Below are 27,634 nucleotides of genomic sequence, written 5' to 3'. Positions count from 1 at the left end.
AACCCATGCGAAAAAAACAAGAGAGTCTCGGATGATACACTTTGGTTATTCATCATTCATGGCCTGGAACTTACTTCTTGTTCTGTCCTTGCTCTGCTGTGTGTGTCATGCCAGAGAAGTTATCCATTTGCCTAATGGTCCAGCTGGTGTTGTATGGGTTGTGCAGCTCTCCGACCTGCACATCAGCTCTTATTACACTAACAGGTCTGACTCCTTGAAACAATTAGCGGGGCCTTTGCTTGCCCTCATCAATCCGGCTTTGGTGCTTATTACGGGCGACCTCACAGGTTTGTGGGCTTTTTCTGTAGCTAGCCTTTTGAGTTCCAACGAGCTAGGTAATGCAAAAGTTCGGCATAGAGTTGAACGAATATTCTTGCAGATGGCAAAACAAGGGATCGTGCAACCATGAGACAGGACGAAGTGGAGTGGGTTCAATTCAAGGAAGCGATCGAAACAGTCATTACTCAAAGCGGATTGCCACCTCACGTCTTCTTTGATATGCGTGGCAATCACGACAAATTTGGCGTGCCCGAAGTGGGTGGTCACTTGGATTACTTTTCAAAATACAGTATCAGTGCGCTGCGGAACCGTACTGACACTATTCAGAGCGTCACAGTGCTGGTAAGTCAAGTTTAAGGCTTGCAACTCTGAACTTTTTCCGATTTGTGTGTTTCGGACATATTTGCAAACTGCAATGGCGACAAATCGAACAGGAATGTACTACGAAAATTTATTCCAGCTTTACTTGAGGCCCGAGCGGTTTTGCTATATTTCTATGATGTCATGCGCGTGATTTGCACCACCTGAGAACTAGAACAATTACAGGATGACAAGTGCAGCGATGGTGTTGTACCTTCGTAGGGGCAATCATATCGAAAACATACTAGGCTTGATCTTGTTAGTTGGCACGGTTACCTAAGTGTCTAACGGGCTCATCAAAGAGTACAGAAAGACACTGTGCCTTGCAAGGGTCGTAGTGTCAGAGATAAAAATGCAGCTCAGAGCTGAAAAGAAAAGCGAACTCTCCTGGAACTCCAACCAAACAGTACAAAAAATGCCAAAATGACCTCAGTCTATTCGTGCACAGACATGGACACTAACAGCTCAGGATGAGCACAAGACTTCTAGCAGATGCTGGGCAAAACACAGCTGTTAGATGACTGATGAAGGAAGGGCAGACTGATGCTGAGATATGGGCTCCTGGGTTCCTATAAAGGGCTCGAGTGAAATGCCGGATACACTAGCAAATAGGCCCTTATATAGGGCTGAACTGGCCAGGTTCAGGCCGACCTGAGCCCTAAATAGGGCAGCTGACCAGGGTCAGATCTGACCCAACCAGCAGCTGACTGGGTCTGTAGAAGACCCAACCACCCTGTACCCAGACCAGACCTGGTGAGGACTAACCCGACCTGGTGAGTGGTCAGTTGACCTAACAGGTCTGTGGAACTGTTCTCAGCAGAGCATTTGGTCGCATGCACCTGACGTAACCCTGCACAGAAATGACCAAGATTAGGACTGCTGCAAACAGCCTCTGAATGAGGTCTACAACCAACCGCTCTAAATCCCTCTACCTACCCTCATCAACCCTTATGAACTACTGACCCTTGTCCTCCTCATATGGAGTTCACTTTTTTTTTTTGTGAAATCTTTGATTGATTATATTATATGAGTAGCAACCTCAAAATAAGGTGCTACAATTACATCAACTGAAAATTTCAGCATATGCCAAAAAGACCTCATGATCTATGCAGCGGGTCTGCACGCAATCAAAGAAAGATTGCTGCAGAGAACGCCTAAAAAACCAAACAAAGAGAAAGTAGGATCATCAAAGACTTTACAATTCCTATATGTCCATAAAGTCCATAGTGCCCAGTAGCGAACCCAAACGAAGAAAAGATGAAACTCCGGTCTGGATGGATGAAACCCAAATAGCTAGAAGAACTTCCCAAACGGAACAGATGGGAATCTTGCTCGCAGGCGTTGTCGAAATATATCAAAAAACTCACGAGAGCACGGACAATGCCAAAACAAGTGAGGCACAGTCTCCGAAGAAGCAGAACATGTGTGGCAAAGTGCAGGAGCAATGTGTCGATGAGCTAATAGCTGTCCAGATGGAAACACTACCAAAAGAACTCACCAAACGAAAACCTGTTGCCGAAGCAGTACTTTATAGGCCCAAAGTTGCTGTAATCTTTTCCTCCACCACTTGGCTGGGCGATGCATTTGCCAAAGAGAATCACACCTCTATGAAACCCAAGGTTGAGGCAAAAGGATTTTCTACAATGCAGGTACAGTAATTTGAGATAGCCTCAAAGGACGAGAAGAGGATACTGGAGAAGTCAAAGTCCAATCTTCCAGCCGGTCCTGGAGTTCCAAAGGAGGAATCGAAACAAAAGGCGAAAGCATAGAAGTAATTTGTCGCCACAAAGGACGATAATGAGAGCCCAATCCATATGTAGTGGCTGCTAGAGAAAAGGAGAGCACAGTACCAGCATCATCTGTAACATCAGCAACCAAGGTGATGCCTTTAAACGAGACAAAGTAGGAACGTCGAGGTTCTTGTAAAGCCAAGGGAGGCTGAAAGACTTTCGACCAGTGAATGCTTTCAACTCTCAAAGAATTCCCAAGCAAAGATTGCCATCCATTCCATTCCAAATGAGAAAGAATATGCCAGTCAAGAAGCAAGCAGGAGACAAAAGAGCAGCCAGGCAAAGTGCCATTAGTGCAGCCAAAAAAGAAATCCCAGTGATCGAGTTGCCAATGACCAAATGTAGAAACACTGATATGAGTGACCAGAGTCCTAATCATAAGAGCCCAAGGTTGATCACCTTGTAGAAATTGCAGCAACATTTTTCCCCTGTGGGCAAGAATATGCACATGAATATCCGTGATGTTCAATCCACCATGCATCTTGGGAGAACAAATGTGATGCATCGAAAGCAGCCTGAGACTTTTTCTGCCATGTTTGGATCACCAGAAGATTTCCATAAAAACAGACATGAAAGATGTAAGATCTACCTTAGTGAACATGATCAATGGCAAGTAAAATTGAATATATGCCACAAGGATGGACTGCACTATTCGAAGACAAACTGTAAGAAATCCTAGATTTACTATATTTAGAAATGTGCTAAGGAACAGAAAGGAGACTGAAATAGCAGAGAACAAGGAATAATTGTATTGCTTGAATGTCTGTAGGGTAGATGTAGTTGTCATCCATACAATTGGGCCTCTCTTATATAGAGAGTGAAGAGTCACACATTTAAAGGTGTGTACTCCAAAGTGTATGTGCATGAAGAGGTGTGTACCCCTTGTGAAGGGTGTGACCCTTGATGAGAGGGTACATTACAATAGAAATGTCTCTTCAATAGAGTGTCTCTTGTGAAGGGTTGTGCCTCATTAGGAAGTACTCGTCGAAAGGGCAAGTGTCCCGTCGAAAGGGCATACCCTTCCACAAGTGTCCATTCATCAAACCATCCATAAGTCTAGAAATAGAGAAAGGAATACGTCACAGATCGTGACATCCCCTCCCACTCAAAAGAAGACCCTGGTGGAGATAATGAACTGATGTAGAAAATATCACGGTAAATTCTGAAAATACTGCTGTAAAATGTCAGGGTACTGCTGTAAGTCTTCTTTAGACTGCCAAGTAGCATCGGAGTCGTCCAGATCTCGAGCGCTCATGACTGGCTGAGTAAAGATATACTTTAAAGAGTGATGGTCTGTCTTGACCATAGAGTCGGCTCCCATGAGATAATGTTTCCAAGAGCGATAAGCATGTACAATGGCAAGAAACTCCTTATCATAAACCGGATATCGGGTTTGGATATCAGAATGTTTATGGTTGTCAAAAGCAATAACTCTGCCTTCTTGCATCAAGACTGCTCCTGTAGCGATGTCGGAAGCGTCGGTCATGACCTCAAACGGAAGGTTTGGGTCAGCAATAGCCATAACTGGTGTGGTAGTGAGTGCTTGCTTGAGTTGTTGGAAACTATACTCTATTTCGGGAAGCCACTGAAAAACTGCTGTGCTTTTCAATAATTCGGACATAGGAGCTGCGATTTCGGAAAACTGATAGACCTTTGTATGGTAGAAGTTTGCCAATCCGAGAAAAGAGCGGACATCATGAACATTCTTAGGAGTAGGCCAGTTTCGGATTACCTCGACCTTCTTGGGATCCACAGAGATGCCTTGAGCGGAAATAACATGTCCCAAATAATCGAGTTGGGTCTTGAAGAACTCACTCTTCTCAATGTTGATGTAGAGAGAATTTGCATGGAGAACTTCAAAAACTTGGTGAAGATGTTGTTTGTGCTCATGTAGGGATCTGCTGAAAACAAGGATGTCATCGAGGTAAACGATGACGAACTTATCGAGGAAAGGCCTGAAGATGTCGTTCATTAATGTCATGAATGTGGCCGGGGCATTGTTTAACCCAAAAGGCATGACCAAACATTCATAGTGTCCATACTTTGTTCGAAAAGCTGTCTTGTACTCATCGCCTTCTCGTATGCGAATTTGATGATAACCTGAACGAAGATCAATCTTTGAGAATTGTGTTGCGTGTAGAAGTTGATCGAAGAGGTCATCGATGCGAGGCAATGGATACTTGTTTTTGATAGTGAGCTTGTTGAGGGCTCGGTAGTCGATGCAGAGGCGCATTGACTTATTCTTTTTTTCCATAAGTAGGACAGGAGATCCGAAAGGGCTGCGACTGGGCCGAATGTGACCTTTGTCAAGTAGTTCGGTGACCTGTCTTTGGATTTCTTCATTTTGAGTGTAAGAAACCCGATAAGGAGGTTTCGACGGTGGATTACTGCTGGGAATAAGTTCGATTGGGTGATCCACTGGTCGTCGAGGTGGTAACTGCTTTGGCAATTCCTGTGGAAAAATATCCAGGTAAGGCTGGAAAAAAGGTTGGTTGAGGTATTCAGGAGGATCCTTTGTTGGTGTCTCCTCTACTGTTGTAACCAACAGAAGTGAAGTCTTTACTTGACGTTTATGAACCCACTTCTTTACTTGTAGGGCAGAGGCAACTGGGGTTGAAGGAGAGTCCCTAGAACCAGTTAGCTCAATAAGTTTTCCTTGGTGGACAAAGTGGATAGTATGGCTGTGAGAAGTGATTGATGGATCATAGTCGTAGAGCCACTGTTGTCCAAGTATGACATCGTACCGAGAAAGAGGCATGATGTCGAAGTTCAACTTGTCCGTATAATGTTGGATGCGAAAAGACAAGTTTTTGATCCTGGTGTTGCACAAGAAAGTTGTTCCATTTGCGAGTTCAATCTGATAGTCCATGAGACTAGGACTGGTGGTCAATAGAAGTGGCTAGGAAGTTATGAGAGCAGCCACTGTCGATGACGATAGTGACCATTGTTCCACGAATCGATCCTTGAACACAAAGTACTTGAGTGGCCAGGGAAGGTTCGGGGTTGCTGGCAAGGCTCAAGTGGATGGTATTCGCCATTCGAACAGCTTTGCCTTTCTTGTCTTGTGCTAGGGTAGCATCTTCTGTTTGGGAAGTGCTAGGTTCCATATTGAAATTTTGCTTTGGTCGCTTGGGACAATTGAACCATCTATGGTCGCCTGTACAGATGGTACGAAGTCCTTTTGTGCTGGAGTTGTTCTTCTTGTAAGTGGCCGCACCTTTATGTTGGGGATGTCAGTAATGACTTGTGAAGAAGAAGAGGCGCGATCCTTGGAGGAGTGCTTCTGTTGGAATCCAGCAAATGATTTCTGAGGCTTCTGGGGATCTTGAGACTGTCGCTGACCTTGATTACCGAAGTTTTTTCGAAACCTAGTGTTATCTTGAGAGCGAGCACCTTTGGCCAGAGGAGAGTTCTGTGTGCGGTTAGCACTCTGCTTCCCTGTGTTTTGGAAATTTGTAATGCGCTCTGCGTAAGCAATAGCGCCATCTGTGGTTGTGATGTTTGTTTTAAGGACATCAATGCGTAACGAGGGATTTAGGCCTGAGATGAAAGCATGAAGGCGATCATCCTCAGTTAAACCATCAATCTCCAGCACCAATGTGGTGAACTGAGAGATGTAGGAAGACAGGGAACCCGTTTGCTCCAACTGTCGGAGTTTTGAACGTGCTTGGAAGTCCGCATTGGCAGGTATAAACTGCTTACGGAGCACGTGTTCAAAACGTTCCCATGTTAACACACTTTTACCGTCCTTTAAGCGTCTTTGCCACCATAGAAAAGCTATATCCGTGAGGAGGGAGGCTGCCAAGGCGATCTTTTTGCCTTCAGTGAGGTCAACAGTGTCAAAATACATGCGCATTTTTGCGAGCCATTGGTCAACTGTTCGGTGATTGCGTTGACCAGTGTAGGCTTCCGGAAGTTTGATGTCAAGTCTTTTAGTTTTAGAAGCTTGAAGTAAACGGTAGAGGGCACGTAGTTCAATGTTTTCTATCTCTGGTGGGAATGAATCCACATAGTCGTCTGGTTGCGTCACGTCATCCTCTGTATGTGTAGTACTTCGAGAATCTTGAAGTTGTTGAACTGTCTGGACCAAGTCGGAGATGCTGTCCTGAAGCTGGGATATTTGAAGTTGCAATATTGATTCGCCTTGTACGTTGACTTCAGGGGTCTTTTTTGGACTTGATTCTTTGATCTCTGGAGAGGCTTCACGCGAGCGTTGCGACATATTGGAGATCCCTGTGAGAAAAGCGCGAACTTGCACTCTAGTTTGTACCATTCCTGGAAGAGGATTCGGGCTGCTCCCTGAGGTTGCTCATGTTGGAGGGGGCAGGTGAGGTAGGATGGAACCACCCGTGGAAATCTGGTAAAGGAGGTCCTGTCTGAGGTAACACTGGTGATGCCGAAAGTGGTGTTACTGCTTGTGAGAGGACAGGAGTAGGTAGTAGAGTCCACGGATCTGAGAAGGGATAAGAAGCTGCTGTCGGAAGTGGAGGATATCCAGGAGAAGGAGTGCCTTCGGAGTGTAAATACTGTCTTGGAGAAGGTACAACCTGTAGAGGAGGATATCTGGGAGCTGAAGGAGGTGGAGAGTACCCTGGAGATGCTGAAGGTGAGGGGTAAAACTCTCTCCAAAAATGGACAGCAAACTCTTGAGGAATATCGGGTTCAGGATATCTTCGTGTCTCGTGGAACACAACCTGTACTGTGCTGAGGAAGTAATGTAACTGAGGTGCCTCACGCAGAAGGTAGAGGATGTGGTCCAAATCACTAGGAGGGCACGTGACACAGAAGACCTAAGATGCAAAAGCTCCGAAATGGGCTGGTTGCGCAATTTGAACACGATATTGTGTGGTAGATGATGCCTGAGGTGTCCTTGAAATGCCGGGTGAATTACCAGGGGTTTCCATGCTTTAAGGGAGATTCTTTCATTTGCTGTAATTTGTTAATGGCAAGAGAATCCTTAAAAGCAGATTGGAAAGACTCCACCTGGCAATAATTTAATCTGCCAAATTGTTGCGTAGAAGAAGGCTGCAAATCGCTGTCCGGAGATCCATGTTGCAGTGGTTTGCGAGGAGCGGATCGAGGCTTGTCTGGTCTTGGCTGTTAACAGGCGGTCTTCATCGCGCGAGGAGGCTGCAAGTGGTGCTGATTTGGCAGGAAAAAATGGCGAAACAAGGGGGGGGGCTGCAGGCTGTCAATGGCGAAAAACTGGTTGCAGTTCCCAGGGCTGGACTTCGCAGATAAGGCAGGGCTGTCACGGATTTCACGCTGCAAGCTGGCAGGGAAATAGCAGGTAACCAGGGCCGCAATGGCGATGCAGGGCTGCGCAGTTAGGCTGGCTTGGCTGGCAAAGCAAATGACTGCGCAGGGAGGGGCTGCGTGCTGGCGAGGCAAATGACTGCGCAGGGGGCTGGCGTGCTGGCGAGGCTAGGGTTGCGCAGGAATGCTGGCGTGCTGGCGAGGCTAGGGCTGCGCAGGGGCTGGCGTTCAGATCCGTACGGTCCACGGGCTGAGGCGGCTGCTGCTGCGGGGAGATCTGTACGGTGCAGGCCGTACGGAATAAGAAGGTGCGCCTCTTTTCGTTGGGGCTGCCTAAAATGGTTAGTGGGTTTAGTCAACCCTAGGGTAGCTAGGGTAAACCTAAGGGTAGGGGCTGGGTTTATTTTTTTTTTCCCTTTTTACCCCTCTAGGTACCCTTTTATAGGTGCTTGGTGTCTAAAAGGTGTGCCTATTCGAAGGGGTGTGACCCTTGGAATAGGTGCACCCATGAAGGGGTGTGTCCCTGTTTTTAAAAGGGGTGTCCTTACATGAATAGGTGTGTCCTTTTGTCCACGATGGGGTGTGTCCCTTGAGTGAGGAGTCGAAACTCTTCATCAAAAGGTGTGTCCGATGGTGGAAAAGGTGCGTCCCTTGGTTTTGGGACAGCCCAAGCACCTGAAAAGACACGATTTTTGTCGTGTCCATTCACATCAACTCATGATGTGTGGGAGATGGAGAGGCCATAGATGACTTTAGGCAGGGTTGGCGCTAAAAATTTTTACGCTCATCCTCTCCATCTCTTCCATGCACAATGTGCACGGATATCCTTCTAGCGGAAAAGATGTATCAGATCGGCGCTAGAAGGTGGGGGGCATTTCCTACAGGCAGGAGCGAATTTTGCTCTGATACCACTGTAAGAAATCCTAGATTTACTATATTTAGAAATGTGCTAAGGAACAGAAAGGAGACTGAAATAGCAGAGAACAAGGAATAATTGTATTGCTTGAATGTCTGTAGGGTAGATGTAGTTGTCATCCATACAATTGGGCCTCTCTTATATAGAGAGTGAAGAGTCACACATGAAAAGGTGTGTACTCCAAAGTGTATGTGCATGAAGAGGTGTGTACCCCTTGTGAAGGGTGTGACCCTTGATGAGAGGGTACATTACAATAAAAATGTCTCTTCAATAGAGTGTCTCTTGTGAAGGGTTGTGCCTCATTAGGAAGTATCCCGTCGAAAGGGCAAGTGTCCCGTCGAAAGGGCATACCCTTCCACAAGTTTCCATTCATCAAACCATCCATAAGTCTAGAAATAGAGAAAGGAATACGTCACAGATCGTGACACAAACGTGCAAAGGCCAGGTTGCCAGTTTCCAAAGCTTAGCCAAAACCCAATTAGTTTGTTGTCGGCGAGTGAGTTCCCACCCCAAAGGGTAACCAAGATGACAAACAAACTGAGTGGGTGGAATGATATCCCCGGGCCATAATAGACTATGCAAGTCTTTGGAATGCAAAGGGAGCAGCTTAGACTTCTGAAAATTAACATGAAGACCAGCTGCCAAACCATAAACAGAGAGGGCCTGCATCAAGGCACCAAGATCATGGGGCGTATTCGTTGGGGTAAAGAAAGAATCATCAGCATAAGCTTGAGCAACCATGCTGCGATTAGCATCCAATTCCAAGCCATGAAGTGATCCTGTAGCCACAAGATGATCAATATATTGCAGCATAGGATGAGTAGCAATGGCATACAGTAAAGCACTGAGAGGGCATCCTTGGCGGACCGAACAACGAAGAGTCCACTCATCAGAGATATCCCCATAAAGAATGTAAGCCGCATTGCTATCTCTGTAAAGCCAGTAAATAACCTGCTGCATTTTTTGTCCACACCCCAAAGCTCGCATAGTTTGCAAGATGAAATCCCATTGAACTGTGTCAAAGGCTTTTGCAATATCTACCTGCAAGAGTAGAACATCCTGCTGCGTGTATTTGGCATTCAATCCTAATATAAGCATTGGCAATGTTATCTGTGATATGGCGACGTGGAACAAAGCCATTTTGGGAGGGATGCAATCCATCATGCAAATAACCTTTAATCCGATCAACCACCATTTTGGTAATAATCTTGTAAATGACTGGCATGAGCGTGATTGGCCTCCAATCACCAAGTGAATCACATAGCTGCTTTTTTGGAATCAGCTTGAGAAGACCCTTTTTCCATGACATAGGCATTTGCTGATTTTGCCATGCTGTATTTACCATTTGCAGCAAGGTGAATTTAGGAAGATCCCAGAATGCAAGAAAGAATTCAACAGTGAGACCATCCCATCCTGGAGATTTCCATCTGCCACAGGATCTCAGTGCATCAGACAATTCCCTTTCAGTGAAGGGATGTTCAAGTTCCAAAGCCTGAGCATCAAACAGAATTGGATGAATATGTCGCAAAGAAGCTGACGTGCAGACACAACCCGAGGAGAAAGAGTATCCACATGCCCGAAATGAGTGGAGAAGTGCTGCACACATAAATCAGCAAGCTCTGAACGAGATGTTGACTAAGAGCCATCAGGCATCCGGATCCGACAGATATTGGCAGCCTGTCTTTTGTAGTGTAAACTCTTAAAAAATTGCTTGGAAGAGCAGCCTTTATCCAAAAATGCCGGTTGTTTGGATCGAGTTTCCCATTTAGCAAGCTTTCTGTGATCATTGGATTGAAGAGAGAATTGAGCCTAACATAAGAGCATGCTTTCCTTTGAAGACAAAGGGCGAGGATGAGCAAGCTCAGTCAAACTCTGACAAAATTTGGCATGTGCTACTGTCTTCCTTGTGGCTTGCATATAGGATTTGCCATAGTCTCGAATAACTGCTTGCATCCGAGCAACGAAAGCCTGCCAGGCATAATCCAAACCAATGTGTATCTGACGAGAGAGAGGCTGAATAGCATCAGAGACCAAGGCTTTGAAGTCAGCATACTCCAGATAACTATTTATGTTTTTATTTCTTGACTTGCTTGTTTATTTTTGCTTAAGTCACCTGCTTCGTTTCTTCTTTATTTCTTCTACTTCTACTTCTACTTCTTTATTTCTTGTTTTCATTCTCTTTTGTTTATTTAACGTATTTTAGTAAGCACTGGGTTTGCCCAAGAGACTCCGCGGGTCTTTAGAAACCCAGTATAGCTGCTTATGCTTGGGCACTGATGACGACATAAGTGTTGCTTTGCTTGCTAAGTATGTCTTCCTTTTGTTTTTCATAAAAGTTTTTGTTTACCTCTTTTTTCTTCTCTTTCATTTTCTCTTTTATTTTCTTTGTAGATTTTTTATCTTTAGAACAACAAAAATTCTAAATTTGTATGATTGGACTTATTCTAGTCTTACAAAGGTATATATATATACTCCAGATAACTATTATTAATCAGCAAAAGCCTTCGGCAAGGCAATCTGTGAGTGGGAAATTCATATAAGGAAAGCCTCAACCAAAGAGGAGTATGATCCGAATGTGTGAAAGCATGATCAACCCAAATTTGACAAGTAAAGGCATCACAATGTTGTGGATCAATCTGATACCATCTGTCCAAGCGTGCCCGATAAGAAGATTGAGCATTATGCTGAAAGGTATAGCCCGGAAGCTTGGGCTGTAATTCCTTCCAGAGATCAACCTGGCGCAACTGAAGTAAAAAATCAGACCATGCGTGTGTTTCAAAAGCCAACATATGAGTGTGGCCTGAGGTGTTGTCACCTGATTGAGGGGCATTATTAAAGTCACCACAAATGAAGGCATGTTGTCGCCATGGATAAGTATGCATGGCAGCCCAGATCAAAGCTCTATCACGAGAAGATTGGGAGGCATAAACCGATGCAAATTCAAAAATTTCCCCCTGAACAAGGCATTGAACAATAATCCATCTACCATGGTGATCATTGAGAGCCACAACAGGTTGAAGGTTGTGCTTTACCAAAAAAGCCACACCAAAAAAGGACTGCTCTCCAACATAGAAGATATCATAACCAGCAAAATGGCCTATCTGACCAGCATACATATGCTGATTATGCTCTTGCAAAGCAACTATATCAGGCTGCAATTGCCTGATATACATCCAGACCAGTTTCCATTTGCGACCATCACACATTCCCTGTACATTGAGAGTAACACACTTCAGATGATCAAGCATATTTACAGTTATGGGACATGTATGTACAGCAACTAACGGGCTGTTTACGTCTGCATTTCCACCTCAGTGTCCGGGCCTCTGCCTTGGGATGAAGCATCAGCCTGAGGAGAGGACAAAAGTGCAGCAACTTCTTCTTCAGGAAACAAGGTCCGATTTGCAGTCACAGCAGCCCAGGTCAAAGCCAACACCAGAGTTTTCAGCAGGTGTTTTCCCATGAGAGGATGCACCACTCCAAGTCCGAGAAGGCAAAGGTCGCTTGGGGGAGATCACTTTGCGAGGAGTTTGCCATTCATTAGTCAAAAAATTTCCCCCCTTCCCCTGAGGTGGAGAGGACAAAGGCACAGGAAAAGAAGCATTACCATTTGAGACAGCCGGGGCTTTGCCTTTGTCTTGAATAGAGAAAAACTGTTTGACCCCTTTGTTTTTTACCACAGAAGAGGCATTTGAATTCTTATTCAAAGGCTGAACCATTTCAGCTTGCACTGGCATCCGTGGAGCTCGGGAAGGGCATTGTGAAGCCATGTGCCCAAATTGCTTGCATTCAAAGCAAGCACCTGCAAATAGCCCCCACTTGAGCTTGTAAAAGGCACTCCCCATGGAAACATTATTTACAGTAACCGAATATGAAGCTGGAGTGGGATGATCTGTATCCCACAAAATGCAAAAGCGATTCGAATTTCCATTGGGTTGCGGTGGACATACCACCTTACCGAGGGAAGCTGCAATTTTAGGTAGAAGAGAAGACAAGCATTGAGGAAAATCCACAACTTCTATCCAAACAGGGCAACGATGCCGAATCAATGCCTGATAATACCGAGTGGGAGACTAGGGCAGGACATGGACCATCTGTTGGCCATAGAAGAGAGGAGAGTGCTCCAACAAAGCCTGACGGTGCTCCTCATCAGCCATGATGATCTCAAAAAAGCCCCTCGCTGCATATCTTGGTCTCAATGAGGAGGGGAGACTTCTCCTGTGTCTCAAGGCGAAGCTTCCTGCGGAGTTCTTTACACTCCTCATCTTAGCAGTTAGATCTTTGCATGTTTACTCATGCTTGTGTGCATACATTGAGTAGGTTACTGTAGGGTCTAGATCAAGTGTGAAATCTAGTAGATTTGCATATTTTCTGTTGCGCATATTGGTTTGGGCTTGGCCTAGATAGCATGTCCCATTCAAAGTCAAAAGGATTAATCTGCTCAGAATCTGGAGGAATACCGCCTTTGTGACTTAGACACGGATAAGTATGATTTAAACAGGTGAGGGTACCAAAGTGATCTATCTGTTAGCCTTATTTTTAGTTGTTCAAGAGGCAATGGTTTCCTAGATTCCATTACCCTACTATGGCGACAATGGCAAAGTGGATGGAAGGTCAAGATCAAGAGCCACATGGTGGTACCTCTCAAATTGGTGACTTGGCCTCCACCTCTCAAATTGCCTTTGAAATTGGTGAGTTGGCCTCTACTGAAAATGAAGCAGTCCTGAACGAAAGAAAAGAATTAAAGCCCTATATAAACCAGTTTCACAGATATCGATTATGGGCAAAATTCTTGGTATTTAAATAGATGATGATGCGAGACCATGAGGAATACAATCGATTTTCTAGTATGGATAAGCTAGGAATGTTCGGAGGGTAGCTAGAGGAAATCCTAGTAACCTAACATTATGAATGAGCTGAGGATCAGAAAGGAGACTTAAATGATAGCAGAGAACAGGAATATCTATGTTGCTCAGCTGTCAGGAGTATCAAAGTGTCTTATCCATACAAGAGACCTCTCTTATAGAGGGTGACGAGCCCCACATGAAAAAGTGTGCGCTCCAAAAGTGCACGCATGAAGAGGTGTGTACCTCTTGTGAAGGGTGCACCCTTGATGAGAGCTTCGTTAGAACGTTATAAATAAATGTGTCCTCTTCATAAATATGTGTGTCTTTGGAATAGTTGTAGCTCTTCATTGTAGCTGTTGTGAAGGGTTGTGCCTCATGTGAATTGACTCGTCCATGCTTTTCTGTTACAACAGGGGATCACTTTGGCGGATATTGTCTTTATGTCGCTACCTGGAGGGGTGTAAATTCATATTTTCCTCCTTTGTTTTTGGTTTTTGTTAGCTCTCTTCAAGACATGTGTTTTTGTACTTTCTTTTTTGTACTTCATGGTGGGTTTTCACCTCTTTTTGAGGTTTCCCACGCAGTAATATAAAGTATTACAAAAAAAAAAGTGAAATGACTCGTCGAAAGGGCATACCCTTTCACAATTTACCATTCATCCAACCATCCATAAGGTTTTAGGACAAGAATATGTCATAGATTCTGACATCCCCTCCCACTCAAATGAACACCTTGGTGAAAAAGGTGTATCGGTGGAGAATGACTTATGTCCAATGCTGAAAATACTGTTGTAATATGTCAGGGTAGTGCTACATGCATATCTTCATCAGCTAGCCAAGTTATGGTCAAGATAACGCCATTGAAGAGGAACCCCTGATAAGTTGATGCCATGTCTTGCATTGAATGCGCTTGGGAGTGAGTAGTACATAGTCATTCTTTGATTAGCCTTCTCCTTTAGTGCTAGCTATTGTCACAGCTGAGTTTGCCCTTCACCTTTGCTGTGCCGACGGAAACTCAGTACAAAGACCTTTGTATAAATGGATGCTCGCGTGTGTGGGTGAAGACCTTTGTATAAATGGATGCTCAAGTATGTGTGGGTGTGTGGATTTGTAGGTGTGAGAGCATATGTTTATATTATGGTCTACACCCAATGTTGGGTGCTAATGATGTCAGTGGGGATGTCATAGTAGCTAGTCCCTGCTATGCTTGATGGAGTTTATGGTTCTCAACCTTATGAGTGACTATCATGAGATTGAATCTGCAGTATGGGTTGTAATTTTAGAGGGTGAGTTTGGGCATGTTCTTGGGTTCATCTAGATATATGCTTTTGCTGATATTGTGATAAATTCTTTCTATCTTAAGTGGTGCGTTGCCCTATCAGCTAGATGGTTTAAGCATTTTTGGCTTGGATGCTTGTTTGGGAGAGACAAAAATGAAATCGCATAGTATTCACAAGCAATCGTAGCTTGAATGAAGAGAATGTGGACTACTTTTTGATTAGTGCTAGCCTTTGTTCCGGCTGAGTTTGCCCTTCACCTCCGGAGTGTCGAGAGAACCTCACCCGTCCACTCTCAGTGTAAAGTCGGTGTGATGAAATGCAGAACTGCCCAATCGATACACGGGGGAAATAGATCCGTGCGTACTTGGGTGGATCAATTAAGCTCTCTACTGAAATCAGCAAGCAATGGTCTCTGTAAAAGCTGAGCTTCACAAGAAGCTTGTGGGATGCCAACGAGGTCCTGAATGTGTGTAGCTATAAGAGGTCCATGGTTCACCTCGTGATACCTGAGCGGGATGAAAGGGGCCTCAAAGCTATACTAGAAGGGGGGTAATCTGTCCATGTGGAACCCTAGGCTCTCAAATCACCTGCATGGATGTGCATACCAACACCTCTGGTCACTCTCAGCTGCCAAAGCCATGGATGAGGATAGGGCCAACCATGGTAGCCTGTGTCGGCCCATAGTACAAGATCCATACTCCTTGATGCGGTAAACCTAGAACGCTGCATCAAGCTGTAGTGGGGATGCTCCAAACTCAGCTAGAACTAATGCTTACTAGGGATCATCCTTGAAAGCATGAGATCGTGAAGCCTCTCGACTCGAACCCAATCTATCTTTGATAGGTTTGGTCCCCCAACAAGGGCTTCCATACATACCTGCTAGTTGGACCAAAGAGTCGAATCGAAGAGTCTTGGTCTGGGGATCTTGGAATTGAGACTAAGAGCACTGTCACTCAAGTCTAGCAAGGGCGGTTTATCCCTTGCTGAATCATGCTTGCAATGTCAGTTGCATTGTGAAGATCGGGCCAGATGCAATTGTTAGAGGTCAACATTTCCCGATGTCACCTAAAGAGAGAGGGCCCTGCTTGTGGGTGTGCCCACCCAGTGAGTGAGGCGAGTGTAGATGAGGGAGGGCGTGTGTTGTGCATGTGCCCGCGGCCCCCATGAGAGGAGGACTGTGTAGCTATCCAGTGCCCTTTGTTGGTCCATGCATTGCCATGATGGCCATGGAGGTTGCGGGGTTGTATGGGCAGATCTGCCCTCTTGTGCTGCCACGGGTCTGCCCTTATAGGCACCTCTTATGGGCCCTATATGAGGGCTGTGGAGTAGGGGGTAGGCCAACCTATAGGTCAGCCACCTTGGCTGGTTGCAGGCCCCCATAGGCTGGGGGTGAGCCCCCTTTATAAGGATGTGGGCAGGCCTAGTGGTGGGTCGACACCTAGGCTGGTCAGCCCTACATTAGGGGGTTGGCCTTCTTGTTATCTCACCGTGCCCATTTGTGAGCCCCCGATTTGAGGGGACAAGGGGCAGTGAGAGGTAGGAGGGTTGGGAGAGAGACTCAGGCCAGAAACAGAGGGAGGACAGCATGGCAGAAATAGGCGACCAGCACACGGGCTGGTCGCTGTCTGCAACAGCAGGTATATAGGGGCTTTAGGGCTCACGTGGAGGCTCCTGCAGCAGCGCAGACTGGCTGCACAGGGCACCCTTATACAGGGGCCTGTGGCAGGCCAAGTCGGCCCAACCAGGGCCACCGACCAGGGCCAACCCTGGGCGGTTTAATGGGGCCCATGTGGTCGGCCACCAGACAGAGTACCGACTCTGCTGGTCGGTCATCTAAAGGGGCCTGGGCAGTGCCTATAAAAGGCCCACTTCTCCATTCACTCCAGCATCCAGTGCGAAACTGAATTTTGAAAGCCCCTCTCCAAGGCAGTGTTCTGCACTCAGATCTGGAGCAGTTTCTGAGAGAGAGTTCATCATTGTTTTCCAGCACTCTGCTGAGTTTTGTATTGCTCCCTTGGAGCCATTTGTGCCCACCTTCCGGTGGATGAATATACTCTCTGTCTCTGCATCTATATTTCTGAGTGTGTGTTTGTTGCATTTGTGATCATCTATCTGAGTTGAGTGTGTGAGAGGTGGAGAGATCTTGGGTGGAGGATTGAGTGATTCATTCCCTCCTATTTTCTAACATGGTATCAGAGCCATAGGCTCTCAACTTTTCTTCATGAAAGCACTCTCTGAAGGAAGGAGTCCCTTGGCAGAAAGGCAATTCTGTTTTCAGCTCAGGCTAGCACGGGAGGTCAGTACATCTTTTTTGCTTCAGTTTTTCAGTTTGCTATTCGCTGAGATGGATCAGCATTCAGAAGCCTCTACACCCACTGCTCGTCCTTCCTCCTCCTCCAGTCATCTTCCTTCTTCATTCATTCCCAATTTTGGTGAAGTTGGAAAGCTTGCTGGGACAAACTATCCAATCTGGAAAGTCAAGATCCGAAGCAATCTGGTGGCACGGAAGCTATGGAAGATAGTGATTGGGACCGAGATGAAGCTAGAGGACATTGTGGACAAAAGAGGTGATGTTCTATTTGAAGCAGATGCGGATGAACTCAGTGCATGGGAGGAGAGGGATGCTCAAGCCTTAGCAATGCTAATTGACACAACAGCAGATGCTGTGATTCCTCATATCCAATTGGCAGAGACGTCTTCAGAGGCGTGGGCCATACTGAAGGAGCTGTAATACAACCTGTATCATTACTCTTCAGCATCAACTTTATAATCTTGATATGAATGAGGGTGATAGTGTGCATGACTATTTGACAAAGGTGAAAGTCGTGCGGGACCAGCTCGCAGCGGTTGGTCAGAAGGTGGACTCGAGTCAATTGGCGTTGCTCACACTCCACAAGTTGCCATGGAGTTTCAAAAGTTTTGTGACTACGGTCACTGCGGGTCAACGGACTAAGCTAATCACCTTTGAGGAGCTTGGCCCACTCCTGCTTCAGGAGGAGTCTCGAGAGAAACTCTTTATGCAAACGGACGAGAAGGCATTAGTGGCCAAAGACAAGCTTGGAAAAGGCAAGTCAAAAGAGTTCAAGAAGTCAGAGGACGCTGACTGAAAGAAGAAAATGAAGTGTTTTTATTGTGAAAAGCTTGGCCACTCGGCCAAAGAATGCCGAAAGAAGAAGGCGGATCAGAAGGGGAAGAGAGAAGCCAGGAACAAAGAAGAGCCTAAGAATGATTCTGCCAATGTGACGACTGGACATTTGTTTTTAATCAGTGAACATTGTTCAACGTATGCAGTCAGTGAAGGAAAAGAGGGTTGGTATGTTGACAGCGGTGCTTCAAAGCACATGTCTAACAGAAAGACTTAAGATGGTGGATGGACTTCCACCCATTACATGCAAGGATGGTGTCTGTAGGGCTTGTCTAGAAGGCAAGCAGCACAGGGACAAGTTCCCACAAGAGGTCTCGTTTCGGGCCAGCAAACCACTTGAGTTGGTTCATGCCGACATTTGTGGCCCAATGTCTACAGCATCATGGGCAGGATCCAGGTACTCACTTCTCTTTGTGGATGATTTTAGTAGAATGACCTGGGTGTATTGTTTGGCTAAAAAGTCAGAGGTCTTCGAGAAGTTCAAGGACTGGAAGGCCAGAGTTGAAAAGGAGACAGGGGAGGATGTCAAGACGTTCCGTACAGACAGGGGGGTAGAATTCACCTCAAATGAGTTCAACACATTTTTTCGCAAGCATGGGATTAAGCGACAACTCACCACAGCACATACATCTCATTAGAATGGGATAGCCGAGAGGAAGCACATAATAACCACGGAGACAGGGCTTGCTATGTTACGAGGGAGGAACCTTTCTAAAGCCTATTGAAGTGAAGTTGTAAATACAGCAATACACATTCTCAACAGTACCAAGACAAAGGCCGTCAAGGACAAGACTCCATATGAAGTATTTTATGGTAAGAAGCCCTCTATCACTCATCTTCGCATTTTTGGTTCTAACGCATGGGTACATGCATGTGCACAAGGAAGACAGGACCAAGCTTGATTCCCGTAGCAGACAATGTATCTTTGTTGGGTGGACGTGTGTCAGGAGAGCGCAACAGTGCTGATGTGCGACAATCAGAGTTGCATAGCCATTGCCAAGAATCCAGTGCACCATGCGCGGACCAAGCACATTGAAGTTCATTACCACTTTGTTCGAGAGCTCATCATCGACGACGTGATCGAGCTCATGTACTGCCCGACCGCCGACAACTTGTCCGACCTCTTCACGAAGGCACTCCCTCAAGAACAGATGGAGCACCTCATCAGATGTATGGGGATTGGCCCACAGTTGTGACATTGAGGGGGGGTGTTAGATTCTCACTGTGCCCACCTGTGAGCCCCCGATTTGAGGGGACAAGGGGCAGTGAGAGGTAGGAGGGCTGGGAGAGAGACTCAGGCCAGAAACAGAGGGAGGACAGCATGGCAGAAATAGGCGACCAGCACACAGGCTGGTTGCTGTCTGCAACAGTAGGTATATAGGGGCTTTAGGCCTCACGTGGAGGCTCCTGCAGCAGCGCAGAGTGGCTGCACAGGGCACCCTTATATAGGGGCCTGTGGCAGGCCAAGTCGGCCCAACCAGGGCCACCGACCAGGGCCAACCTTGGGCGGTTTAATGGGGCCCATGTGGTCGGCCACCAAATAGGGTACCGACCTTGTTGGTCGGTCATCTAAAGGGGCCTGGGCAGTGCCTATAAAAGGCCCACTTCTCCATTCACTCCAGCATCCAATGCGAAACTGAAAGCCCCTCTCCAAGGCTGTGTTCTGCACTCAATTGTGGAGTAGTTTCTGAGAGAGAGTTCATCATTGTTTTCCAGCACCCTGCTGAGTTTTGTATTGCTCCCTTGGAGCCATTTTCTGCCCACCATCCGGTGGATGAATATACTCTCTCTCTCTCTCCGTCTATATTTCTGAGTGTGTGTTTGTTGCATCTGTGATCATCTATCTGAGTTGAGTGTGTGAGAGGTGGAGAGATCTTGGGTGGAGGATTGAGTGATTGATTCCCTCCTATTTTCTAACACTTCTTCCATATCAACTGACTAGCTGCCTATATATAGGCCCCCCTTTCTCCTTGCTTTGTTGGAGCAGGTGTGTGAAGCAGGAATTCCACAGTTAGGGTGCGGCAGTCGAGCACCTATTGTACCGCTCTTGTGCATCTATACAGTAGAGGTTTTCCCCTGCGGTGTCCAGCAAAGGGTGATTTTGAAGGGTGTTTTCATATCAGTGGTGTTACCGAGGGACGGATAGCGTGATGTGAAGGTACATTGGGCTGTCAACCCCTTCATCCTCTTCTGCAGCCCTCTCCTTTCTTCAACCTTCTGTTCTCTTCTCCCATCCACCTTCCTCTTTCAGTTCAGCTTCCTCTTTACTTCGACATGGCCACTTTGTCCGAGATGGCAGAGAACAAGACAAAATTCCAGTGTTGCTCACATTCTCTGTGGACCGGCAAATGGATGGGCTGATGATGGAGTTTGTGTTACAGTCATATGATTTGGCAGATTTGATCCTGATCGGTGTAGCCCGACAAAATTCCCTTGCATAGGACCTTGGCATCCTGGCGCAAAAGGAGGCCGACACTCTGTCTCAGCTTTGGGATTGTGTCAATGCAAGGGTAAGATCATTCATTTTCCTAACTATACTCCTCAGGTGATTAATCACGTGAAGCACATGACAATGGCCAAGAGTATATGGGAGCATTTGGCATCCATGTATAATCAAACCTCTCCCATGAAGAGGGTTTCCCTGGAAGTCGAGATGCGGTTGTTGGATGCCAAGAAGTCTTCATGGATGTGGGACCACATCAACAAGTTACAGGAATTTTAGCAAGAGATCCTCTAGGCAGAGAAGCAAATATCGTCCGAGGACATGGCCATAACTCTCTTGTCCCAGTTATCCTCTCAGTACGTGGCCTTCTATTCGTCCTTGATCACCAGTGGTAGGATGAATGAGTTAACCTAGGAGGAATTGGTCCCAATGATGCTTGACTAGGAGGAGTGCTTTGTCGATCGTACCTATGAGAGTCAGCCTGAGGCTTTGGCAGGCGAGAAGAAAGGTAGAAAGCAATTGACAGCTGAGGAACAAGGAGCTCTCAAGGCATCCCACACGTGTAACCGCCATTGCCAGAATGGCCATTATTGGCGGCAGTGGCTCCAAAGGAATGTTGATGGATCTAGTATCCTGTTGGCCAATAGTGTTACTACCGCGATGACATATACTCCGGGAAGGTGCTGCCAGTAGGCTTCCGGATCCAACTGGAGGATTGCTTGCTTGTTTGTGGCACAGCAGGACCTGCCGATGAGGTACAACAGGAAGGGAGTAGATCCGGATGGGTTAGTAGATTGCCAGTGCGGGAATTCAGACACAGTTGATTGATCCTTGTGAGTTGTTATATACCTGTTGTCATTGGAGCACTTAAGTTCTTCTATGACGATCGTGTTCTAGTTTGGACTTGAGAGTGGGCTATCTAGCTCTGTGATAGAGGTGCCAATGCAGGGAATTAGACCTTGCTCCGGTGGCAGTATCAGTTGGATTATTGTTCCAATACCTTCTGTTGGAGTCATGTACCGGTACCAGCAGTTGGATTGTTGTACCAAATGACCCTGTGTACCATTACCAGACCAGAGGAGTGTCCCTAGCACCTGTGGCTTGGGAGCAACAGTTCCAGGTTTCTAGTGATCATGCTGAGGTGGTTCGCACCAAGAGGGGGCTTTTTCGATGGTCCCTGTGGTGGTCTTCAACGAGCATCACACGATGGATTCCTCCAGTTGTTCCAGTGGCACACCCAGCTCCTTGGCGTCTCTATTCCATCCAGGAGCTGAGAGGGGGTGTTAGAGGTCAACATCTCCTGATGTTACCTAGAGAGAAAGGGACCTGCTTGTGGGTGTGCTTGCTCAGTGAGGTGAGGCTAGTGTAGATGAGTGAGGGCCCGTTTTGTGCGTGTGCCCGCTGCCCCCGTGAGAGTAGGACTGTGTAGCTATCCAGTGCCCTTTGTTGGTCCATGCATTGCCACGATGGCCATGGAGGTTCCCGGGAGTGGTGCGGGGTTGTATGGGCAAATCTGTCCTGTTGTGCTGCCACGGGTCTGTCCTTATAGGCACCTCTTATGGGCCCTATAGGAGGGCTGTGGAGCAGGGGGTGGGCCGACGTACAGGTCGGCCACCTTGGCTGGTTGCAGCCCCCCATAGGCTGGGGGTGAGCCCCCTTTATAGGGATGTGGGAAGCCCTAGTGGTGGGTCGACCCAACTAGGCTGGTCAGCCCTACATCAGGGGGTCAGCCCTCTTCCATAACAGCCGACTAGTTGCCTATATATAGGCCCCCCTTTCTCCTTGTTTTGCATCACTTGGAGCAGGTGTGTGGAGCAGGACTTCCACACTCAGGGTGCAGCAGTTGAGCACCTATTGTACCACTCTTGCGCATCTATACAGCGCATCTATACAGTAGAGGTTGAAACCCTGCAGTTCTGGGGGTTTTCCCTGAGATGCACTTGCAGTTTTCTCTGTTTTCCCTCTCCCCTCCCTCTCAGTGTGGTGTGTGTGAGGCGTGCTCTCTCTCTCTCTCTCTTCAGTTCATTTTCGCTGCACTTCTCACAGCAACCACTTCCACCGGTAACTCATCTAGTGCGAAGTGCGCTTTGTGCATGGCTGCTCGGGATGTATTGAAGTTCATGACGTTGGTTTTACCAAGGTTGACCTTCAAGTCATGTGTCTCACAAAAGATATAGAGTGCATCCAAGAGAGCAGCCAGCCTCCCCTAGAGTCCCAATGAAAGTCTCAAGTCATCGTCTATATAGAGGCCGAACAAGGAAGTCTCAAGCTTGTCGTCTATCTAGAGGCCGAACAAGGTTGGTGATAGTGGACAACCTTGTTTGACCCGAATAGCACTCATAATTTCCTTTGTCCACCTTGCACCTGTCCAAGCCCTAATCGAGGCTCTCCATGAAGTGCCATGGCTGCCCAAAATGATCTCCTGATCATACCCCAGCTCTTGCAGACATCTAATGAGTTGAGCTCTCGGCACTGTGTCAACAGTTTTGCGTTTCTCCATCGAGATTGTCTCTCCATCCTTGAGGATAGATGGACTGTGTGTCACCCACCTGGACATTCAATACTCGGTCCTTCCCTAGAGAGAGACCTGAGTTCTGTCCAGAGAATGGACTTTGGAAGATGGTTGCCAGCATCACTGCTTGGAATATGTGGGCATATGTTCCAGTTTAGCGATGGGGGACAGTGGACGCAGCCTGTCAGCCTCATCAACATATGGCATGATATCATCTATATCTTGTGAGCCACTTGGAAGCAAGGTACGGAGGGTCTAGGAAGACTGCCCAAATGGGGGAGCACTTCGGCAAGGAATGGCCTGCGGGCACTTTTTAGATTATTGAGGAATCGGCTCATTGTATAGCCTCCACCTTGGTGGTTGTCACCTATTTTCTGAGATTCTCTAGACATTGAGCTTGGATCCTGTGAAGCCAGCTGTCTTTTCTGATTGGTTAAGCGTCCCATGGATTGCTGATCTGTGTCAGCTTTTCAAGATTTTTCTACTAGACGCTTCTTTTCTTTGACCCAAGAAAAAAGCAATAAGATCCAAAGAGAAGTACAAGAAGTAGCAAGTGTGAGTCAAGGCACTGTTAGAAATGTAGCTCTTCCATCATGTTATTGCATAGAAACTGGGTCTGCAGATCAATTTTTATTATTTGTCCATTGATTAGAGTTTTGGTGACCTTTGTTGGAGATATCATAGCCAAAGAGTGTGTTGATGTGATGTGTTGGAAAGGTCACCTCCCCATCTATAAGCCCCCATATGAGGAGAGCATGGGGGAGGGAGACCTAGGGTATGTGCCCAAAAGAAAAGGTAAGGGAGGGGGCTGCCACATGGGCAGCACCTCACAGGGAAAGGACAGCCATAAGGGGCTGCCACATGGGCAGCACATGAGCTGTCATGTGGGCAGCACAGCAACCTGTCAGAGGCGCTTCAAGGGCTGTTTGTACGTGCTGGAACAGGCCCCGGATAGAGGCGCACAGGTGGTGCTGACATCAGCAAGTGTACGGAGCAGGGTACAAGGCTGTGCAGACCTAGGACAGGTGGCACTGACATCAGCATGTGTACAGAGCAGGGTACAAAGCTATACGGGGCTGTATGAGGCCTGGTGGAGTAGCAAAAGAGGCTGCCATGAGGCAGGGACCTGCCTTTACATAGGCTGGGCCCTTGCCTTGATAAGAAGGCCAAGGCCCTAGAAGTGTGGGCCCAAAAGGCCCCGGGTTGTGAGCCCTTATAGGGCTGGACCAGCCACAGACTGGTCGGCCAATTTGCTGCAGGCTGGTTGGTTTTTTGTCAGCCCCCTTGGGGCCTATAAAAGGAGGGCCTCCAGCCCTCATTTGATTATCACTTGGGGCAGCAGTTCAGGGAGCAGAAGGAGCAGCAGGTCAGCCACGTGTGGGCCTCTATCCAGAAGGAGACAAGTGGGCTAAAGAGCTGCAGACCTACCTAGGCTGGTGCAAAGACAGCAAGGTGGAAGGGATCTAGACGGAAAGTCTACAGACGCTCGAGGTGGAGCACGCGGGCTCGAGTCTAGAGATAACTGGTAGATAGGAGAAGGACCTTGTGGTAAGATCAGAGGACCACACCATTGGTGGGACTCTGGATCTATCTCTTTTGTATTGTGTCCATAGTTTTGGACAGAAATATATTATTTTGGTGGTTTCTCTATCTGGCTGGTTCATTGTCTATTGATGAGTGTGCACATCTATTTTATGCACACAAGTTAAGAAGTTTGTGATTCCACACCCCACAGGCACACTGTGTGAGCTCCTGGGCATTACTATAAGTCTTCCGCTGTGTGTACCCTCTGTTGGGTAAATTCTAACATGTAGTACTAGCAAATATAGTACTAGTCATTGTGTGAGTTATGTGTGAGTGCCACATGTCAGTGTGGGACTTATCCCATATGCACTTGGTGCAAGTGTGTGAGTGTGTAGCCTATAAAAGGCTTGTACTTCAATTGTCTTATTTGATAATGATAATGATGATGAATGAATGAAAGTCTTCATGGATTCTACATTTGTCTACCATTCCTTCTCTCTCTCTCTCTCTCTCTCTCTCTCTCTCTCTCTCTCACTCATTCACACCATGTTTCTAACAACCTTGAGGTATGAGTTGATCAAGGCATCATATTTAATATTGTTCCTCGTCTTTGCGTATAATATAATATGGTATCTTTACTTTCCTTTCTTTAAAAGTTTCTCTCAGTAGAGAACTTTTGGTAAGCTTATTGTTTTCATTGAAAGTTTTGTAGAATGGAAGCTGGAAGCACTTATTTGTGGGAATCGATGACTCTATGGATATTGGGCTTCGTGGGCCTTCTAATTTGTTTGGACATGCAAAAGATAGCAGCCTTGAGATGCTGGACAGTGAATTGAGTCAGTGGGATGGCAGTCAATCAGACAAAGTCACCAAGATAGTGTATGGCCATTTTCCAACTTCTTTTATTGCAAGAAGTGAGAAAGCCAATCGGCCGGAGAATACTTTTGCGAAACATAATATTTCTGCCTATCTGTGTGGGCATTTGCACTGTAAGTTTGGGAGGAACCTCTTTAAGCATCATCTTCATAGGTCCTCAGGAGAACCAGGAGAATTCTGGGAATGGGAAATGGGAGACTGGAAGGAAAATCAAATAATGCGGATCCTTGCCATCGACGAGGGGCATACATCATTTCTGGATCTTGATCTGCATCTGAGTGCATCTACTGGTAATAATTTGGATTTACAGACCTTTGTGCTTGCAACATATCCTCTTGATTCTCGTAAGATGCAGAGGATGATGCCATTATCCCCTATTCAGGATAAAGTGAAGGCACTCGTCTTCTCACATCAACCCATCATCTCAGTAAAAGCAAGAATATATGATTCAGTAGTTGAGCCACTCATTCCCATGAAGGAGCTCGAGATGCAGTGCTCTTCAGAGGCAAGTGATAGAGGTCAATATTTTGTTGCGGCTTGGAATATTAGTGAATTTGTGGACCTGTCTCCAACACGTTACTTATTACAAATTGCTGTAGTGGATGCTTTAGGTAAGCAGACAGTAAGTGAAATGAGACCCTTTTCTGTCAATGGTAAAATGGCTACGCTAAAGTGGACCTGGATGGAGTTCTTTGTGATGGGTATTACATGGGATGCATTCTATCATCCTTTGTTATGGTTGGCCCTTTGCAGCCTCCTGATTTTACTTATCATATCAAAGCTGTACTGCCTCTATCTGGTGAGAAAAGGGAGCCACAAGGATTTGGAATTTTTATTATTCAGGAGAAACTCTATGTCGACACTTGATGTGCTTCAGGATGTTTTTAGGGTTTTACTGAGCTTTGGAAACCTCACTGTATGGTGGTTGCAGCTTTTCTTAGTTTTGTATTTGATGTTTCTGCCATGGTTCTGGGGTCAAGGCCTTGCGGATGGTTATCCGACAGGCTACATGTCTATCTGGGGCTGGACAGTAGAAATAGAAGGGGCTTCAGGTTTGCAGTCGGGTCTTGGAGTACCTGATGTGATGGTTGTTGTGCTTCCTTATGTTTATCAGGTGATAGTTCCTCTTTTTCTGCTGGTGGTTGCTTTGTCAGCTGAAAAATCATTAGTCCAGCTTCATGCATCTAATATCATCAATAGAGTTATGCAAAAGGAACAGGACACTGCAAAACCTGCAGCTTTGGGCAGCCACGTCAATGGGACACCTAAGAAGGGATCCATTGCTATTGATGATAACGGCAGGGAATTGAAAAATCAAGAGGATTTGCGGATACCTAAACATCAGGTCTTGGACAAAAAGCATCATCTGTCTTGCAAGCTCTGCAACAGGTGGATAAGGAAGGTTCTGCTAGTGTCTTGCCTCGGAGTTACTTGGCTTCATGGTCAGGTGAGTCGTTACGTTACACCATACATTTCTGAAGCATTGAGTAATGCATTGTTGACGGTTTGTGCAAGAACACACATAGCTCCTTAGTAAGCATTACAATATTTTGGTTTGTCTGTTTGGACTCCTCAGCAATATTATCATGTGTATAGTGAAATTCTATTGACTCTGCTACTTGTGGGCAGCAAACATGGGCCATTGTGGGTGCCTATGGTTTCAGGGCCTTCTTCCTTTCTCCAGGATTTGCATGGCCTGTGCCGATCCTCCTTATAGCTGCTATCATTCAGACTTCAAGCGTGAATCAATAGATACTAAATGCGGCCAGGAGCAGGAGTGGAAGGCATGTGGCATGAAGATTGCCATTTCATTATACAGGGTATGAATAATACACTATATTAATACCAATTTAGATAAGAGACATACTACCAATGGAGGATAAAAGTGAGCGATTATCAAGTCTCAAATTCCAAACAGTATCCATCATTATCAAATAGATTCTCGACCCTAACAATGGCCTTGAGTTCAATGCTTCGCAAGTATGTGCTTTATGGATAATGCCAAGCAAATATGCGGATGAAATGTAATGGAATACTCAATACTCCCATTAGAGAGAGGGGAAGGGTGTGGGGTGGAAGGACGAGGAAGGAAACAAAAAGGGGGGGGGTTAACTTCCAAATGGCAAGGAGTGCAATGATATAGAGCCCATGGAACAGTAAATTTGCCGAGCATGTGCCAAGGCCATCAAGGGCCAACCCAATAGATCTGAAGATACTCAGAGGAAAACCATTCTTAAAAGAACGAGAGAGCAGGTGTGAGTGAGTGTAGGAGAGAGGAGACATGAAGGGCACCACATTTGATAATCAAGGGTTACACTACTTGACCAATTATTCACGTCCACAAATTTTTCCTGTAACACGTTAAATGACTAGTGTATATAATTCCCTTTGGGTTTAGCTTTATGAT

The 27,634-nt window shown here is 46.3% G+C and overlaps 1 protein-coding gene across 1 annotated transcript; it reads left to right on the top strand.

Annotated features, from left to right (window-relative positions):
* LOC147895769 (putative metallophosphoesterase At3g03305) lies at nt 1-27,634 on the top strand. Its single transcript, XM_087382967.1, has 4 exons — nt 1-287; nt 380-621; nt 25,064-26,674; nt 26,857-27,634. Exons 1-4 carry the CDS (start codon nt 32-34, stop codon nt 26,977-26,979), a joined length of 2,232 nt encoding a protein of 743 aa, XP_087239093.1. The 5' UTR covers nt 1-31; the 3' UTR covers nt 26,980-27,634.

Source organism: Dipteris shenzhenensis, chromosome 12 (genome assembly GCF_047967505.1).
Source record: "Dipteris shenzhenensis isolate YYH24624 ecotype China chromosome 12, Dip_SZ_1.0, whole genome shotgun sequence".
In the NCBI taxonomy this organism is placed as follows: domain Eukaryota; kingdom Viridiplantae; phylum Streptophyta; class Polypodiopsida; order Gleicheniales; family Dipteridaceae; genus Dipteris; species Dipteris shenzhenensis.
The sequence above is the reverse complement of the archived record's forward strand: the minus strand, read 5'-3'. Positions and strand labels throughout refer to the sequence as shown.